Source organism: Zootoca vivipara, chromosome 6, assembly GCF_963506605.1.
Source record: "Zootoca vivipara chromosome 6, rZooViv1.1, whole genome shotgun sequence".
NCBI lineage: Eukaryota > Metazoa > Chordata > Lepidosauria > Squamata > Lacertidae > Zootoca > Zootoca vivipara.
In genome coordinates, this window is record NC_083281.1 from 25619048 (window position 1) to 25637232 (window position 18185).

General features: G+C 48.6%; 1 protein-coding gene across 2 annotated transcripts in view; it reads left to right on the top strand.

The window, feature by feature from the left end:
• The first annotated feature begins 10396 nt into the window (after positions 1 to 10396).
• Positions 10397 to 18185, top strand: part of IGLON5 (IgLON family member 5) — a 132339-nt gene continuing 124550 nt past the window's right edge. For both annotated transcript variants that reach the window (XM_060275669.1, XM_035120981.2), the window contains exon 1: positions 10397 to 10576. In XM_060275669.1, the coding sequence (XP_060131652.1) occupies positions 10516 to 10576 (61 nt within the window). In that variant the 5' untranslated portion in view covers positions 10397 to 10515. The remainder of the gene's footprint in view (positions 10577 to 18185) is intronic.

An 18185-nucleotide genomic window follows, 5' to 3' on the forward strand; every position in this document is an offset into this window, starting at 1 on the left:
CTCTCTCTCTCTCTCTCCAGTATTCTTCTTGAATTTTATAATGAGACAAACACGTAAAAACTAAGGGCTTATCCACACTTACTCGAAGTGACGTTTGCTCCTACTAAGTACTAAAGAGTGGATTTTTGCAGGGAAAGGTCAGGGGCAGGGGAGCCAACTCAGGTCCCAGGTTATGGGTGTCCAGTGCATGTGACATCACATGTGGTGTGACATCATGACATCACACGTCTCCCCCGGCCTTGGAACCTGACTTCCAGTGGCACCAGAAGTCAGGTTCCGAGACCTCATGAGACCTCAGAAAGCATCTCTGAGGCCATACAAGGCCTCAGAGATGCTGTCCCTGGTCTCGAGAGACCTTGGAAGTTGTGTTGGCCCTGTGGTATGGGTGGTGCCAAGCACCCACAACATTTTTTGTGGGTGCTGAGGCACCCAAGGTCCCCTAAAATAATGCACACTCAGACATGGAACATTTAAGTGCAACCCTCTGCCTGGAAAGAGTGGGGCAAATGTTAAGTGTGTCTAAACCAAATAAAGAAATTCCTTCCAGTAGCACCTTAGAGACCAACTAACTTTGTCATTGGTATGAGCTTTCGTGTGCATGCACACTTCTTTAGATACATTGAAGCAGAAGTCACCAGACCCTTATATATAGTGAGATGGTGGGGAGGGGTATTACTCAGAAGGGTGGTGGGAATGGGTGTTTGGCTGATAGGTGTGGTAAACCTGTTGATGACTGTTAATGACTGCAATAGGTCTTACAGGAAAAAGCAAGCAGTGAGATGGCTAAAAATAGCTTTATCATGTACATAATGAGATAAGAATCCAATGTCTCTATTCAGACCAGGTCTCTCCAGGGCCGTCTTAAGCGCCCCTGGCGCCATGGAGCGACGGATGCCTCCGGCGCCCCCCCGCCCCATTTCCCAGCACGGTGGGCGGGTGCTGCATGGCGCCGCGGCGGGCGGGCAGGCACAGCGCAGTTGTCAAACCAGCGGACCGGGCGGGCGCAGCTCGCGGCGCCCTCCTGGCGGGTCGGCGCCGTGGTGCCCTGCGGCACCGGGGGTCTACCTAGAGCCGGCCCTGGGTCTCTCCATGGTTTAAAGTTCGGTTTTAAGTTGCAATTCAGCAACTTCTCTTTCCAGTCTATTTCTGAAATTCTTTTGTAATAAGACAGCTACTTTGAGATCTTGTATAGAATGTCCTGGGAGACTGAAGTGTTCTCCTACTGGTTTCTCTGTTTTGTGATTCCTGATGTCAGATTTACATATGCCTAGCCCCTAAAGGAAAGGAAATCAAGTCTGGCATGGGATGTTACATTCACAAGTAGAAATGATAAAGCCGGTTATATTTGCAATAAGGGTAAGTCCTCTTTTGAAACCACTGGTGGCCACCACTTCCTCCTGGAGAAGGATGTTCCACAGTTTATGTGCCATGTCCTAAATAGTCAAACATGTCACCACCCTCTCCTGCTATCAGGGCTGGGCAGAATGGCAAAACAGGGTTCCTGAGTAGTCATGCCCAGGGCTTATTGATTATTTAACTCTTCCCATTTTTATCCCATCTTTCAAAGCTTAGGGCAGCATACATGGCTCCCCTCCAAAACAGGGTTTATCCATACAACAACCCTTTGTGATAGGCTAGGAAGATAGTGATTACAGCTTCACAGTTGAGTGTGGAATTGAACTGAGTCTCCCAGGTCCTACTCTAGCCCTAGGCTCTCTAGCCTAACCACTACACCACACTGTCCCCCCCCCAATTTTAGTTAGTTTACCAATGGCTGATCTGTCCCTAGGGTTGCTACTTTTTATACTAACCTTGCTCCTATGCCTTTAACAGCACCCGAAGAAACATATAGAATCATAGAATTGTAGAGTTGGAAGGGACCACCAGGGTCATCCAGTCCAGCCCCCTGCAAAGAAGGAATCATTTGCCCTTGGGGCTGAAACACATGAACCTGAGATTGAGAATCTCATGCTCTACTACTGAGCATGAGTGGTTTTTTCCACCACCTCTCCAAGCCAGGAGTGGGGGAAACATTATTACCTCTATATCTTACCTCAGGCAAGTTGCTGTAGAAGACTAAAAAACAAGGCTAATAATAATAATACTTATCAATAATGAGAATAATTAATAAAGGGGAAACACACTTGGCTCTGGTCCAACCCCCTGCATGGCAGGAATATGCAGCTGTCCCATATGGGGATCTAACCTGAGACCTTGGCATCATCAGCACCATTCTTGAACTAACTGAGCTACATTATCTGTTTTGGGGTGGGGGCAATCATGTGACACTGACAAGCAGTGCAATGGGAACTGTCTCAGTGCTAAAACCTGTGGACATCCCATGAAGCTGAACACTGGAAAACTCAGGACACAGCTAAATGGTTTATTGATTACATTTTTATTAGAGATGGGTGCAACTCTCTGCTTCCATTTAGAAAAAAAAAAGGTTTGAAGGATTAGGAATTCCCATGCTGGTTTTCCAAACATTTTGAATCTATATTTTTGTTTTGTGTTTTACACATTTATTATTTGGTTTTTCAAATTAATTTTTTACAGAGATATATCAAACATAAATAATAAAAACAAGATTCTTCGGAATCTCCTGGACTTCCATCCTCCCCTTTGTGGGTCCTATTATTAATCATTTCCTCCTGCATCTTTTATGATACAGTACTTCAAATCCTTTGCCTATTCCATTGTGTCCAGAATTCAACCTTAAACTACAAGTGATATTCCAATCCTACTAATTACAATGGTCTTTAAGATAAGGTTTAAATTCTTCCCATTCCTTATTAAAATCTTCCTGATTTCTGACTCTTCCGGTCATTTTAGCATAGTCCATTAACTCTATCTGCCATTCTTCTCTGCTAGGGACTTTATCTTCTTTCCATCTCTGGGCCAGTAACATCTGCAGGAAAGCTAAATGAAAGTTCTCCTTCGTGCAGCACAAAGTCAAATTATGGAACTTGCTTCCCCAGGAGGCAGAGTTGGCCACCAGCTTGGGTGGCTTTAAAAGATAATTAGACAAATTCATGGAGAAGAGGGCAATTGGTGGCAACGATGGCTTGGCTCGACCTCCATAGTTGTGGCTTCCCAATTCCAATTGCTGGAAACCACGAGAGGGGAGAGGGCTCTGGGGCTCACGTTCTGCTCCCTGGTTTCCCAAAGGCACCTTGGAGAAGAGGATACTAGACCAAAGGAGCCATTGGCTTCATCCAGCAGGTGATTCTTATGTTCCTTTTAAAGGAATGCTCAAAGGGAAGGTGAGGGAGGGAGGAGGAGGAGGAGAAAGCTCAGACTTGGCTAAAAGAAGAACTCAAATAGGGCCTTGGGACAGGAGGGCTTTTGGTAGAAAAGGATGTGGGTAGCTGAACATAAGTATTACATCCAGCCAGCTCTTGACAGTTGATAGCTGAATGTGTGAGCCGGCTTGAGTGAGAAGCAATGCCTTTGAGGTGACACCGAGTAGGATGAAAATTCTAGCTGTGATGCTTGATCTGTGATGTCTTTTACACATGCACCGAGTCATCCCTTGATACTGCGTCCTCACTCGATTCTGCAGCTGTCGAGCGATGCTCCTAGGATTGGCAACTTTGCAACCAGCTGCTGTAGTTTGTTAAAGGTGATGGGATATGTAGCTCCATGACGGGGACGACGACAACAACTACTACAATTCCCAAGAATCTTTGGAGGGAAATGTCGTGTCTTAGGTGTGCATCAAATGCCTTCCATATGCATTGGTGTAGTTTTGCTTTCAGGGCTTCACATTTCCCTTCTTAAATTCAGTTCTTCATATTTCTGAATCAATTTTTTAAAAGTCTCTATGAAAATTCATCAGCATTTTCATGTGCCTTTCTCTAAATTGGTGCCTGAGTTTTGATTTTCCTCTTCCCTTTCCCCTTGTGTGCTGGATTTATTTTAAGATTGCAAGTCTTTGGACAAAGATGGTCTTTATATTGACTGTATGTAAGCCGCTCCGGGAGCCGTTTTGGCAGAAGAGCCGGGTACAAACGCTCTAAATAATTAAACTTGATGAGAATAATGACTGGGTAAGCATGCCTAGATTCGCATTGCATGCCTTATAACAATAATGTCGTGCAGATCTAATATGTCAATGAGAAATGTGGAGGATTCTGAGACGGAAGGATCTCCTAGGCGAAATGTTCCCTTTCCAAGACTAAACTTCCTGATCCCTGGGCTCAGATTAACTTCTGAGTTCAGGTGAAGCCTGGTTGCCAACTGATTTTCTGCCAGGGCTCCTGTGCCACTACTGTACCACAGGCAGAAACCCACCCATTCATTTTGCACCCCTGCCACTTTCTTCCAAAGAACTAAAGTAATGTGTACTGATTCTCTTCCCACTTTATCTTCACACAACCCTGTGAGGTGGGTTGGGGAGAAAGGCTATTACTAGCACAAAGCCACACAGTGAGCCTCATGGCTGAGTGGGGGATTCAAACTGAGGCCTCCCCTGTCTGACCCCATCCACCAGGACTTTAGCAAGTGAAGCATTCCTCCTCTCCCATAGCTGCTAAGATTGATTTATATTTCTTTGTTGCATTTCTATTCCACCTTTATCTCCAAGGAGCTCATTCCCCTCCTCATTTAATCTAAACAACAACCCTGTGAGGTAAGTTATGCTGAGAGGCAATGAGTGGCCCAACGTCACACCCATTCATGTGTCTGAATGGGGATTTGAACCCTGGTTTCCCATGTCCTAGTCCAATGCTCTAACCACTGCGCTTCCCTAGTGTGTGGGGGGGGGGAGTTGGCAGTGCCGCTAAAAGAACAGGAAGCACAAAATGGGCATCGTGAACACTGTAGATAGATGGACTGAATGAAGCGTAAAGATGAGAGGGGGGGGAGCTCTCCCCGCCACACTCTTTCCAACCCAGCTCCCTGGGAATCGCTCATATTAATGATCCTCTCCCTATCCCAGAAGCTGAGTGGTTCGTAGCTAATGGTGTAAAGAGGAGCAATTAAACCCCTGGTAATTAGCATCCATCACTAGCTCACCAACATCAGCATTTCTGGAACGGTGATATTGTACCGAGAGTCTCCGGCCCACTAGGGGGCGCCCTCATTACAAGCACTGCTGACCCTGTCTCCAGTGGCCTGCAGCGTTGAACTGGGAGGTCAAGGCTGCCTCTCGTCCTTAAGGAGGAGGGGGGAGGGTTGTATATGGGGGAATAGACTTGACTCTGCCCCAGTTTGGATTGTGAGCCTGCACTTGTGGCTTTCGCAGCAGACAGGCACATGCAAGTTCAGCAGGGCAAAGCGTTTACCAGTCTGGAAGGGGGCAGAGGAGGGAAAGCTTCACCTGGTAAATTTCTGGGCAGCAGAAATCTAAAGACAGGGAGTGGAGGGTTCCCCGCTCCCTCTATTTTAAGGTAGCAATCTCAAATAATCTTTGTTTGTGCCTCTGGGCTCGTGTTCCCTCCTCCCCTGGCCTGTTTCCATTGCCTCTCTGACAGCCTAGGTGGTTGCTCAGGGGCAGAGATCGCCCTGTTTAGGGAAGCTTTTAATGTTTAATAAATTATTGTATTTTAATTCTTCTGTTGGAAGCCGCCCAGAGTGGCTGGGAAATAAATAAATAAATAAATAAATATGTTGTTGTTGTTGTTGTTGTTGTTGTTGTTGTTGTTGTTGTTGTTTGCACCAAGGGTGGCTAACCTGTGGCCCTCTGGGTGCTGCTAAACTACAACTCCCATCATCCCTGAGCATTGGTGATGCTGCCTGGGTCTGATGGGAGCTGGCGCCCAATGACACCTGGAGGGCCACAATTTCCACATCCCTGCTTTGGGAGGCAGCAGTGGAGCACAGGAAAGATTTCCCCAAGAGTTTGTGTGTTATTCCTTGCTTCCAGGATTGCAACCCCACAGTTGGGGTTTCCATTTGGGAGAGGACCATGCTTATGTGTTTATGCATTTGAATGATGTTGTATGCCCTTCAGTGTTATTATACCCATATTGGAGAAGAAGAGGGTGGTGATTTAATAAATTTGTATCTCAACCTTCCCCAAAAGGAGCCCAAAGGATCTCCCTCTCTCTCTCTCTCTCTCTCTCTGTGTGTGTGTGTGTGTGTGTGTGTGTGTGTGTGTGTGTGAGAGAGAGAGAGAGAGAGAGAGAGAGAGAGAGAGAGAGAATAGAATAGAATCATATAATTGTGGAGCTGAAAGGATCCCCAGGAGTTATCTAGTCCAACCCCCTGCAATGCAGGAATGTCAACTGAAGCATCCATGGCAGATGGCCACCCAACCTCTGCTTTAAGGCCTCCAAGGAAGGAGAGTCCACAACCTCCTAAGCATAGGTGCCAATTCCCTGTGGCCCTGGGTGCCCCAGCACCCACAAGATTCCCAATGAAGAGACTGGGCACTCACAAATTTCAGTGCCAGGGCCATGCACACTGCATGGCACCCACAGTCACTGGTCCAAGTTCGCACTCCTGCTCAATTCCACTGTCAAACAGCTCTTACTGTCAAAAAAGTTTTTCCTGATGTTTAATCTCCTTTCTTGCAACTTGAAGCCATTGGTTTGAGTCCTACCCTCCAGAGGAGGAGAAAACAAACTTGTTCCCTCTTCCATGTGACAGCCCTTGAGATATTTGAATATGGCTATCATAGCTCCTCTTTTGGAGAGAGAGAGAGAGAGAGAGAGAGAGAGAGAGAGAGAGAGAGAGAGAGAGAGAGAGAGAATCCCTGAATATTTATCATCTAAAACACGGGTCCCAATCCTGGCCTGCCAGGGGGTCCAAGTTGACCCGCAGAGCTGTTTCCCTCCAAACCACACCCACCTGCCCATCAGCTGATGCCACTGCATGATGCCAATGGATGGGCAGGATTCAATCCTGCTAGGGTCTGCTTTGCCAGCGTGTTCCCCGAGGCCCCCAGGATTGCACACCCAACTCAACAGCTGGTTGAGTGGAGGGTTCAATCCTGCTGGGCGCTGCTTTTCTGGGATGATCCCTGTGGAAGACCCCACTCACCTCCATGGGCCAGCTTTGACAGGTGGGCAAGACTGCCAACTATCAGTTACCTGATGCCATTGTGACATGTTATGATTTAAAGGTGGGTGACTAGTAGGGGTGAAGAGGGATAAGGATCTATGTCCCTGCCTCTCCCCCCCTCCAAAAAAGTTCCCCAGCCCTTGTCTAAAAGACCTGACATAGAAGTCAGGGAGAGGGGGGGAATAAGGGGAAGGGAAGAAGAGAAAAAGTTCTAGGGTGGGATACATATATTCTATGGCTACACATCACTGTTTACAAACATGTTGACATATCATTAAAATGGCATCTTAAAAAGACAATGAAAACAACGACAAATTATTACACTGCAGAAGTGGGGCAGTGTACATACATTCTAGAAAACATGTTTTCAGAGTATTAAAATAGCACTTAAAACCATAATGGAAGCAGGAACAGGAATTATTACATTGCAGAAGGGGGGGGGGACAACCTGACCTAAAGTCAGTGAAATTAACCCTTTCCCTGCTGCACCGTTTTCCTGGTTAAAATCCCCACCCGCAAGCTTCTCCAGTGGGCAATACATAAGCAACTGGGAGTCTGACCATAGCTGCCAAGTTTTCCCTTTTCTCGCGAGAAAGCCTATTCAGCATAAGGGAAAATCCCTTAAAAAAGGGGATAACTTGGCAGCTATGAGTCTGACTGTCTCTCCACCTAGCCCAGCCTTGGCAACTGCCAACGCTGCTTCCTGGTCTTTGGCACCCAGAGCATGTTACACTTGTGGAGACTCCCCTTTTCCACATCTTGCTGCCTTAAAGCCCCCCCCCCCAAAAAAACACCTGTGGCTCTGTTCACACTTCTGTTTACTGTGTTCTTCAGTGCTGGCTTTTTAATCCTCATTCACAGGATGTTATCCAAAATGCATATGCGTCCTGCACTACATTACTGCTTGATGCCTCGCTTGTTTCTCAAACTGGCTTCACACTGACTGGAGTCCTTAAGCTGCCCCCAATTCACCTCTAACCAAAGTGTGAACATCTTTGCACAGGGCAAAGGCAACCTCGCCTTGCCAACACCCACTAGTGAGTGCACAAACAGAAATGAATTCGACAGTAATGAAGCCGTGCTGATGTGAACTACTGTGGGTGGGGCAGAGTTGTGGCATGAACTGGAAATAACTTCACTGTCCTCTAAGGGGGTGATGTGAATGCACCCTGTGTTCATTTCCTCTTCACATTTCTGCCACAATCTTCCTCTAAGACTGTGGGGTGAGAAACTTGTGACTCTCCAGTCATACCTGGACTATAGTTCCCATGAGCCCCAGGCAGCATGGCCAATAAGAACACAAGAAGAGCCTGCTGGATCAGGCCAAGGTCTCATCTAGTCCAGGATCCTGTTCTCACACTGGCCAGCCAGAAGCTTGTGGGGAGCCTTCAAACAAGACCTGTGCACAAGAGATCTCTCTTCTGCAGTTTCCAGCTACTGGTGTTCAGAAGCATTGCTGGGTCTGACCCTGGAGAGAGACCACAGCCATTGTAGCTGGTAATCCTGGCTAGTGGCCACTGAAGGCCTTATCATCCATGAATTTGTCCAATCCTCTTTTAAAGCCATCCCTGCCTCCTGCGAAATCGAGTTCCATAGTTTAATAATATGCTGAATGAAGAGGTGTCTTCTTTTGTCTGCCCCAAAACTTCCAACATTCATCTTCATTGGATGTCTGTGAGTTCTAGAATTATGAGATGGGAAGGAAAACTTATTTTGATCCACTTTCTCCATGCCAGGCAAAAATTCTATGGGTGGATCTACACACAGGGGGAAACCCCCCACTATAAATAAGTCAGAAATTAAAACGTTAAATTAAACAAAGGGGGGGGGAACGCTATGGGAAATCACTTAGATTTTTTTTTTTGCTCTCTGATGTCATCTGGTGTTGCATGTTTATAATGCATTCAAAACACTGTTTCTTGACTAAGTCCTATGTTCGTATGGACAGGGCTGATGGCAGCTGTCATCCAATGACCATAGCTGTCAAGTCTTCCCTTTTCTCGCAAGGAAACCTATTCAGCATAAGGGAATTTCCCTTAAAAAAGGGAGAACTTGACAGCTATGCCAATGACACCTGGGGGGCCTAAGGTAAGCAGCCCTTAGTCTAAGTCAAAGGTTTTCAACCTTTTTGAGTCCACGACTCCATTGACCAACTACATTCTTTCTGTGACATCCCTGTGGGACTCAGGAGCCCAGTTATGTCACCCCTTGCTTGCAGAGCCAGCACCCTCTCACCATTTTTGGAACACCCTCCCTTGTGGAGTGTTCCCTCAGCCTCCTCTCCTCTCCCCTCTCCTTGAGAGTCCTCTGGGCAGCCACAGCTGCTGCCCCTGGTCTTTGAGCTGCCCCCCCCACCCCAAAGAGAGATGCCTCCTCACACTGCCCCACGGGGCCTGGGAAGCACCCCGTCCTGCCCCAGAGGCACCATTCACCTGGGGAGCTTTTAGCCAGGGCTGCTGCAACAAACAGCTGTGCAAGCCTTTGGGGGGCGGAGACACAAGAGGGCATCAGAGGAAGGAGCAAAGGAAAGAGGGACAGGGGCCAATATTGCCCGGGTCACCCCTGTCCAGTGCGCTAACCACTACATATCACTGCCTTTCTAGCACAGAGTCTAGGTAAGGTGCAAAAAGATGAGGAAAACATCTTGGATCTATGGGGTTGGCTAACTTAGCTGAAGGTGATCCAGGACTGCAGGGACTCAGGAAGGGGAAGCCTGCAGGGCCAAGAGGTTGTCGCGCTTGGAAAGTGCTGAGGACAGCTTTGAGGCAAGCCGTGGGGCGGAGGAAGTGGTGGAAAGACTTGGGGGGGGGGGTTAACTAGAGACAGTCGTGAGAGAGCTGAGAAATGGGCTACAAGAGTTAATTCCCTTCCTCCGTTCCATCCCCAGGAGGTACCCACAGAAGATGCTCCTCTATGGGGGAAGCCGGAGGAAGGGGGCTGGGTGAGGGAGGGAAGAGGGGGCTTGACAGCCTAGCCGGGATCTCTCTGGGTTTCCCTGGCTCTGTGTGCGGGGGGGGGGGGTTGCTCTCTTTCCTCCCCACTCTCCTCATCCCCAGCATTGCTGCAGTAACAAAGAGCCCCTCATAAATCAGCCCCCCCCACCTTCCTCGGCCCGTCCCACCAGCCTCCTTTCCCTCCCTCCCATTGGCGGCCCCCCTCCCTCCTAATTTGCATGCCCGGCCCCTTTCCCAGCCACCCGGACTCCGGATTGGCCCTGCCAGGCGCGTCCCTCATCTCTGCCCAGCTGTCTGTCAGAATTCTCACCCCCTTCAGTAGCTCCCTCTCTCTCCCCTCCTCCTCCTCCTCCTCCCTCCTCTCTTCCCTCCACAATACACCCCCCCTCTCATGAGATGCAGCAAGGCTGGCGGTGGGTTGAATGCGAGAGCCAGCCTGTATCTCTCTCCATCGCTGCCTGTGTCTCGCTCTCCTCCTCCTCTTCTGCCTCCTCCTCCTCCTCCGGCAGCTGCTGCAGCATCGCCCCCCAGCCGGCACCCAGGACCAGCCAGAGACATGCACTGCGCACTCCTGGTCACGCTCCTCTACAGGATGGGGATGCTGTTCCTCTATCAAGGTGCTGCATTCCGGCTGCGCGGGGTGGCGGTGGCGGGGTGTGCGTGGTGGTGCTGGTGGTGGTTTGCGGGGGGCTGGGCTGGGAGAGCAGGAGTGCGCGGACGGAATACCCAATGCGTACCTGTGTGCGCGCCACGGGGAGACACGGCTGTGTGGCGTGCCACGGCGGTAGCGCAGTTGCACCGATGCGCTGGGAGCGTCTCTGTAGCACAGTTGCGCTGTGCTCTGTCCCTGGGTCTGCAGACCAACCGAGCGCCACAGATGTGTGTGGCTGTGCGCACGATTGGGGTCTTTTTTTGGGGGGGGCGGCGCATTTCGCCGAGGTACCTTGGAGTTGTCCCAAGTATAAGCGTGGGGTTCCCCACCCCCAACCGCGTTGCAAATATCCGTGCGGCCCCTTAGGGATACGTCGTTCTTGGTCGCAGATGCATGCCACGGAAACCCAGTTCTCTCTCGCCACCCCCACCCCTCCCAATGAGGTGTCACAACAACTGCATGTGTGCTTTGTGAATGCACAATTTTGGCACCTCCTTTCCAACATCCGGCTCACTCTCTCCGCCGGACCGTTCGGTCTGCGTATCTGGATGCTTACTGTACATTTCCTGCCACGGATAGCTAACGTCGGAGATGCCGGTCGTTAATTAAGTGCGCCGCTTGCCTCTTTGCACGACTTGTTTGCCACGGGGTAGTTGTGGGCAGAGAGGGAGCAAGCCGCCTAAAGATCTGCAAAGGGTTCTGGCGGGTGGAGGGAAGAGAGGGGTTCCTGGGCGCAGGGTGCAGATCTGGGGAGAAACAGGAGGGGATTTGTGTGTTCCTAATATGTTGGAGAGATGACCATACAGGAGAGAGATGGAGAGGGATGGAGACACCCTGGTCTATGAATGAACGGCTTGTATGGATGCTAATCACCAGATGGATACATTTGTGTGGGAATAAACAAAGAGCAAAAGGGGGACTTGTGTAATGCGTGTGTGAGAGAGGGAGGGAGAGGGAGATGGGATTGGGGAAAGGAAGAGAAGTGATGATGATAGGTGATGGTGATGCTGATGATGACCAGAATATTTATAGAGGCATAGATGAACCCAGAGGATAGATGTTGGGATGGACGCTGTGGAAGGTAAGAGATGCAGAGAGAGAGAGAGAGAGAGAGACCATGCCATGGTGCTCACTTTGGGACAGTGAGACTGCAACACTATGTACAGCACTTACTTGGGAATGGGTCCCATTGAACTCAGGGGGACTCCTTTCCAAGTAAACATGCAGAGGATCTGTCTGCTTGGGTTTCGATGCTTGGTTCTCATCCTTGGCCTGCTGTCTCCCTTTGCCGCCCTTCCAAAGCCCATCGCTCCATCACCTGGTGAGAATTTGATGCCACCGATCCTGGCCTTGTGTGGAGACCTAATCTTGTCATTGGGTGGTGGTGGTAAGGTGGACAGGCATCATTGCAACGGCTTGACCAATGGTCCTGATCTCAGCGCAGGTGCCAACATTGGCATTTTGGTGCGGTTGCTGGCACTGACCATGGGGTGGTTAGGTGAGGAGTTGTATGAGTGGTTGCTTGGAGCTGTGGCACTGCAGGTCAGGTTAATGCCAAGCTAGTGCTTTGGAACATTGTGGATGGCTTTATCATTTAAAATGGGATTGTGAAAACCCTGATGGGTCTGCCCAAAGGTCTACCTACTCCAGTGTTTCCAGTCATGACAGGAAAGCCATCTCCCAGATTTCCCCTGTACCTGGCATGCAGAGACACACAATCCCTGAAAGAGGAGGTCCCACATTCTATCCTGGGAAGCTGTCCTGGGTATCCGCCATCAACAGATCTATCTTTCATGAATTTGCCTAATCCATCTAAAGCTAGCGGACATCATCATCATATCCTGTGGTCGTGAATGCCATAAATTAATTATATGTTACTTCTCTCTCATCTCTCCTGAATGTACTGCCAAAGAATTTAACTGAGTACTCCTGAGCCTTCAAACCTTATGAGAAAGAAAGAGGAAAGTGGGGAGGGAAGGAGAAGAACTTCCTCACCCCCCCCCCAATTTGCAGAGGTTGGTGTGACAGGAAACACTAGTATTAATGGTAGTAAAATCAAATCAAATCACAAGGGTCATTTGGGTTATCATGACATCTGCATCCCCTTGTTGGCAATGAGGTTCTGGTGTGGGTATTGTTCAGCTGGTGGAATTGGAAGACATCTGGTCAGCATGAACAACCCAGAGTCCCAAACTACCTTAGAGACCATCAAATCTGTAGCTTCATGACCTTCTGTGGACCACTGCCTATGTACCCAATAATGAGTTTGTTCATATTCTGGTGCTGAAGGCCTCTTCTGTTATTTTTGCTACAGCAAACTAACCCGGCTACCTTTCTGTGGGCTCTGAATAAGTAGTTGGATCAGCCTTTTACGGAAAGGCCTTTTCCATAAGTTCAACACACTCTCTGTCTCTGCCTGTCTGCCTGCCTGCCTGCCTGCCTTAAAAAGTAGTGCCCATGCTCAAACCATGGGTCGGGTCTGTGGACAGCAGGTGCTCTGATTCTGGCCTATTTTGAGAGCAGCGTTCTCACTGGCTGCCGGGGTGATATTCATTTCCAGCCAGCCACTGTTGGTTGGTGCCACACAGTGGTGGCATCATCAGAATGAGCAGTTTCATTGGCAGAGCCTGATGAAGCTCAGAGGTTCGGGTATCTGGGGTTTGCGCCAGCGTGGCTGGTAGGATTGGGATCTATGTGATGGGGGCAGGATGATGGAAGGCAGTTCAGTGGGCCCATCCAGCCCAACAGGACTACTTGCTGTGACCGCAGAGGACACTTGAGGTTCCAGGAGCTGTCCCCCTCCTCCCCAAACCCATCTACTGTACCTAAAACCCTTTACAATTTAGGTGAGCAAGACCGTAGCTTAATGGTAGAACAGATGCTTTGAATGGGGTAAAATTCTTCGACATTTCCACTTAAGAGGATCAGGTATTGTGGCATTGTGGAAGCCCACTTCTACCCAAGATCCTAGAGGGCTGCTGGTGGTCAGAGTGGACAATATTGGGCTAGATGGGCAAACAGATGGCCGTGGTATGGGACCTGTGTTCCTATGAGTTCCTATAACTGAAAATATAAGACTGAACTGCAAGCATCTCATGCAAGCAAAGTGTGGCCCTATCACTTGAATTCCTGATCCATGCCAGATTCTAAATCTTTTCTGCCCAGTTTCAACATCATTCTGCAATAATGTTTTCTTAAAAAAAAAAACCTTGCAGGAAAAGGCATTTTTGTGCACCTTCAAAGGTAAAATACATATTTTGCACACATTCCATTCTAAAAAGATGTATGTCTGCATGTTTCTGTATATGTTTCATTCTAAAATAAGCAATCCCCCCTCCCAGATTTGGAACTAAAATATGCATCTAATGCACATGCTTATGTGCATGTGAGGGGTTTTATTTTAGATGAGAACCGTCTCACAAAATGCGGAAGTGTGAAAGCCAAAGAGCAACTCCACGCCAATCTGTGTATCAGACTGGGAAGTGAAAGTGTAAATCAGGCTGATTGGCTTTAAGGTGTGGTGGCTTGTGGACCCCCCTGCCAACACCCCCATCCTGCCCTGCTGCCAATGGTGGGGAAATGGTTCAGTTGTCCCCGCGCAGGGAGCTTGTCTGCTTCTCCCACTTCGAACGTTAATCTGAGGCATGTAACGTCAGGCTCAGGACACATAAAGTACAACTCCTTGAAATTTCTGCTTATTTGCATGCATGATTGACATCTACTCCCCGCTGATATGATTGGGATTACTTTGTTCAGCAGTATTGGCAGTGGCGTGGAAGGCTGCAGAGGTATTTCTGTTGTATGGCTGGGAGTGTCAGGATGAGGTTGTCTGAGTTTGTGCTACTTGCACTGGCTGTTACTGACCATGTGCCTACTGGCTTTGATTATAGGAACGCTGTGATTTTATAGACAGTTGGAAGGGACCCCGAGAGCCATCTAGTCCAACCCCCCGCAATGCAGGAATTTCAACTGAAGCATCCATGACAGGTGGCCATCCAAGCTCTGCTTAAAAATCTTCATGGAAGGAGAGCTCGCCACCTCCACTGTCGAAAAGCTCTTAATGTCAGAAAGTTCTTTCTGATGTTTAGTCAGATCTCCTTTCTTGCAACCTGAAGCCGTTGGTTTGGGCCCCAACCTCCAGAGCAGGAGAAAACAAGCATGCTCCATGTTACAGCCCATGAGATACTTGAAGATGGTTATCATATCTCTTGTCAGTCTCCTTTTCCAGGCCAAACATGCCCAACTCCCTCAACCGTTCCTCATGAAGCTTGGTTTCCAGACCCTTGATCATCTTGGTTGCCCTCCTCTGCATACATTCCAGCTTCTAATTCTTCTTCTTTTTTTGTGGGGTTGGAGGGGCTGCAACTCAGTGCCTCTGCTTTGAGTATAGAAGTTCCCTGGCTCAATCCCTGGAGGCATCTCCAAGCTGTGCTGGGGAAACTCAGGAAAGCTGCTGCCAGTGAGTGTGCACAATACTGGCCTAGATGGACCATTAGTCTGACTTGTCTAAAAGCTAATGAGCAAGACATGAAAGCTACCTGGTACTCAGAGGTAGGCTATCACTGGACCTGAAGGTTCCATTCAGCTGCTGTGGCTAATAGTCTGTCAATAGCCCAACCTCCGTGAATTTGTCGAAAAGGTCAGGTTTGCATCTTCTCCAAAAGTTCAGGAAATAAGAAAAAGCATATCTGTGCACACCCCTGGGCAAGACCGAAGCCCCATGTAGCCTAGCATCCTGTTTCCCACACTAGCCAGTCAAATGCCTTTTGGAACTCTGTGAGGTAAGTTAGGCTGAAAGACTGTGACTCACCCAAGGTCAGCAAGTGAGCAACATGGTGGAGTGGGGATTTGAACTCTGGTCTCCCAGGCCCTAGTCTTATGCTCTAACCACAACACAATTCTGGCTTGTCTCCAGCACTTGGCATGGAGACATACACTATCACACACCATACATTCACATGGCTTCCTGCAAAGATTGCTGGGAACTGTACCTTCTCATACAGCTACAATTCCCAGCACCCGGAACAAACTATGGTTCCTGGGATTCTTGGGCAAGTCACGTGCTTTAAAAGTATGCTGTGTGTGCAGTCGCTGAACTTGCTAATAGGTCCAAGAATCATAGAGTTGCTCAGTTAAGAGGAACTGGGTGGCTTTAAAAGAGGATTCGTGGAAGAAATAATGCTTCTGAATACCAGTTGCTGGAAGCCACAGGAGGGGAGAACGTTCTCGTGTTCAGGTCCTGATTGCAGGTTTACCATAAGCATCTGGTTGGCCACCGTGGGAAGAGGATGCTGGACTAGATGGGCCATGGGCCTGATCCAGCAGGTTCTTCTTGTGTTCTTATGAATCCAGAGCTAGACCACCCTAAACAGATGGCTGCCCAGCTTCTGCCTGAAGACTTCCAGTGAGGGAGAGCTCATCCACTGCCCTAGGTAATTGGTTCCTTTATCAAAGAGATCGTACCATCAATAAGTTTCTGCTAATGTTCAGCTGCTATCTGCCCTCCTGCAGCTTAAGTCAGTTTGGTCTTTTCTTGCCTGCCTTGGGAGTGCAAAAGCAAACCAGCCTTGTTGGAAGGATGCTACTGTGCTGCTCCTCAGTTGTCTCTTACACAGGCTAAACATACCTGGTAGGTCTACCTTAGGTGACCAAGGAAAGGCAAAAGCAGAGGAACACAGGCTTTAAGCTTTCCAGGCAGGCCTCTACCATTCCATGTGCGTATTTTTGCTTGAGGGCCCTTCCAAGCTGCCCTAGCCATCTGCCTGAATCTAAGAGAATGAGGGAGATGGAAGCACATTTATTTCACTTGCACCAGAACCAGGGGCGACCCCTAAAACTAGCTAGGAAGAAAGCTTGCCATAGTTTTAAACACCTCCATGGGTGGTGAACGCAGTTGCTGGCAAACTGGCATCTGTTCAGGGTTCTCAGAGTCACCTGGTGACTTATTGTAACAACTTTGTGGTGAGTTGAGGCACCTATTTTTCTTGGGGGGAAAGCACTGAGTTAAACCATTGATCCATATAGCTCAGTGCTGTCAGCACCAACTGGCAGCAGCTCTCCATGGTTTCTCCATGAGTCTCTTCCAGTGCCACACAGAGATGCCGAGGATTGAACCTGGGAGCTTCTGCAAGCAAAGCATGTGCTCTGCCACTGAGCCACAGCACTTCCCCACATCTACAGATCTATCCAGAGTGGCATTTTGTTGGCTGCATCTCAGCTGCCTGGCCCAAGACCATGTGCTGCCTCGTTGCAAATGCACCATTGCCCCAAGTCAAGGTGCATGCTATACAAGGCCAACTGGGTTATTTTGTCACCTAAGGCATAGAATAAGCATCTCTCCAGTGCTCTGGCAATGGAAATGCAGTAACCAGCAATTTGCTGCCCTTTCATGACATTCAAGATCAAACCGCCTGAGGTGGGTGCCTCATACTGCCTAATGGCAGAGCCAGCCTTCTGCATGCAAAGGAGAAGCTGGGCCAAAACAAAACCTTTCTGACTCCCATGAAGCTTGAGAAAAGTAATTGCCAGTTGATCCCCTCTAAATTTATCCAACTTCTCTGTGATCACAAGGGTCTTTCCGCTCAAATCGCCATTCCGGGGAGACTGCCCCATAATTTTACACCTCTTAATATTAACTGCCTTCTGATTTCCAGTCTAAATCTGTTAATGTCCAATTTGTACCTGTCGGTTTTGATGGCACGGGCTGCCAGCTACTTGCAGAGTTTCCACAACAGTGGCACTAAACCATACTGTACATACCGAGTGGTCAGACACTGAAGATTGCTTTGATCCTGATTGTTGAGTACATGGCAGAGATGCCACACCATTGGCCTTGCTATAGGTTAGATATGGTTGGCACTCTCAACTTTGTCAATGGCAGAATAGTCGGTTGTGATTTCTCCGAGTTAGCTTCGGTGGAAGTGGCACCTGGAAAACCTGTGCCTAGTAGTGAGGTTGACATGATTTACCTGAGTGCATGTGCTATCATGGCATCCATCAGAAAGAACCCTACTGTGTCCCAGACCAAAGGCCCATCTAGTCCAACACCCTGATCTCATGGTGGCCAATGGGGAGCCCACAAGCAGGAGCTGGCCAGCAACTGGCTGTTGCCTCCGACACCGTCCGACAGTGAAGGTAGAATATAGCCAACATGGCTAGTAACCATTGGTAGCCTGATCTTGCTATCTAAAAGCCATTCGGGGAATGGTCCCTCTCAGTAGGTTGTGGACTCTCCTTCCTTGGAGGCTTTTAAGCCATCTGCCATGCTTTAGTTGAGATTGGGGTCCCTTCCAACTCTACGATTCTATGATTCTGTGATGCTAGGTTGGTGGCTATCGCTACCTCTTGCAGCAGTGAGTTCCATAGTTTTGCTCTACTTGAAGAAATGCATTCCTTTGTCCATCCTGCATATTCTAACATTCAGCTTCATTGGATGTGCCTGACTTCCAGAATTGTGGTGTGTGTGTGTGTGTGTGTGTGTGTGTGTGTGTGTGTGTGTCTCACAATTTTTAAAATATTTCCCTTTGTAAAATAAAATAATAAAATAAAAGGGGGAGTGGGTAAAGATCTTGAGT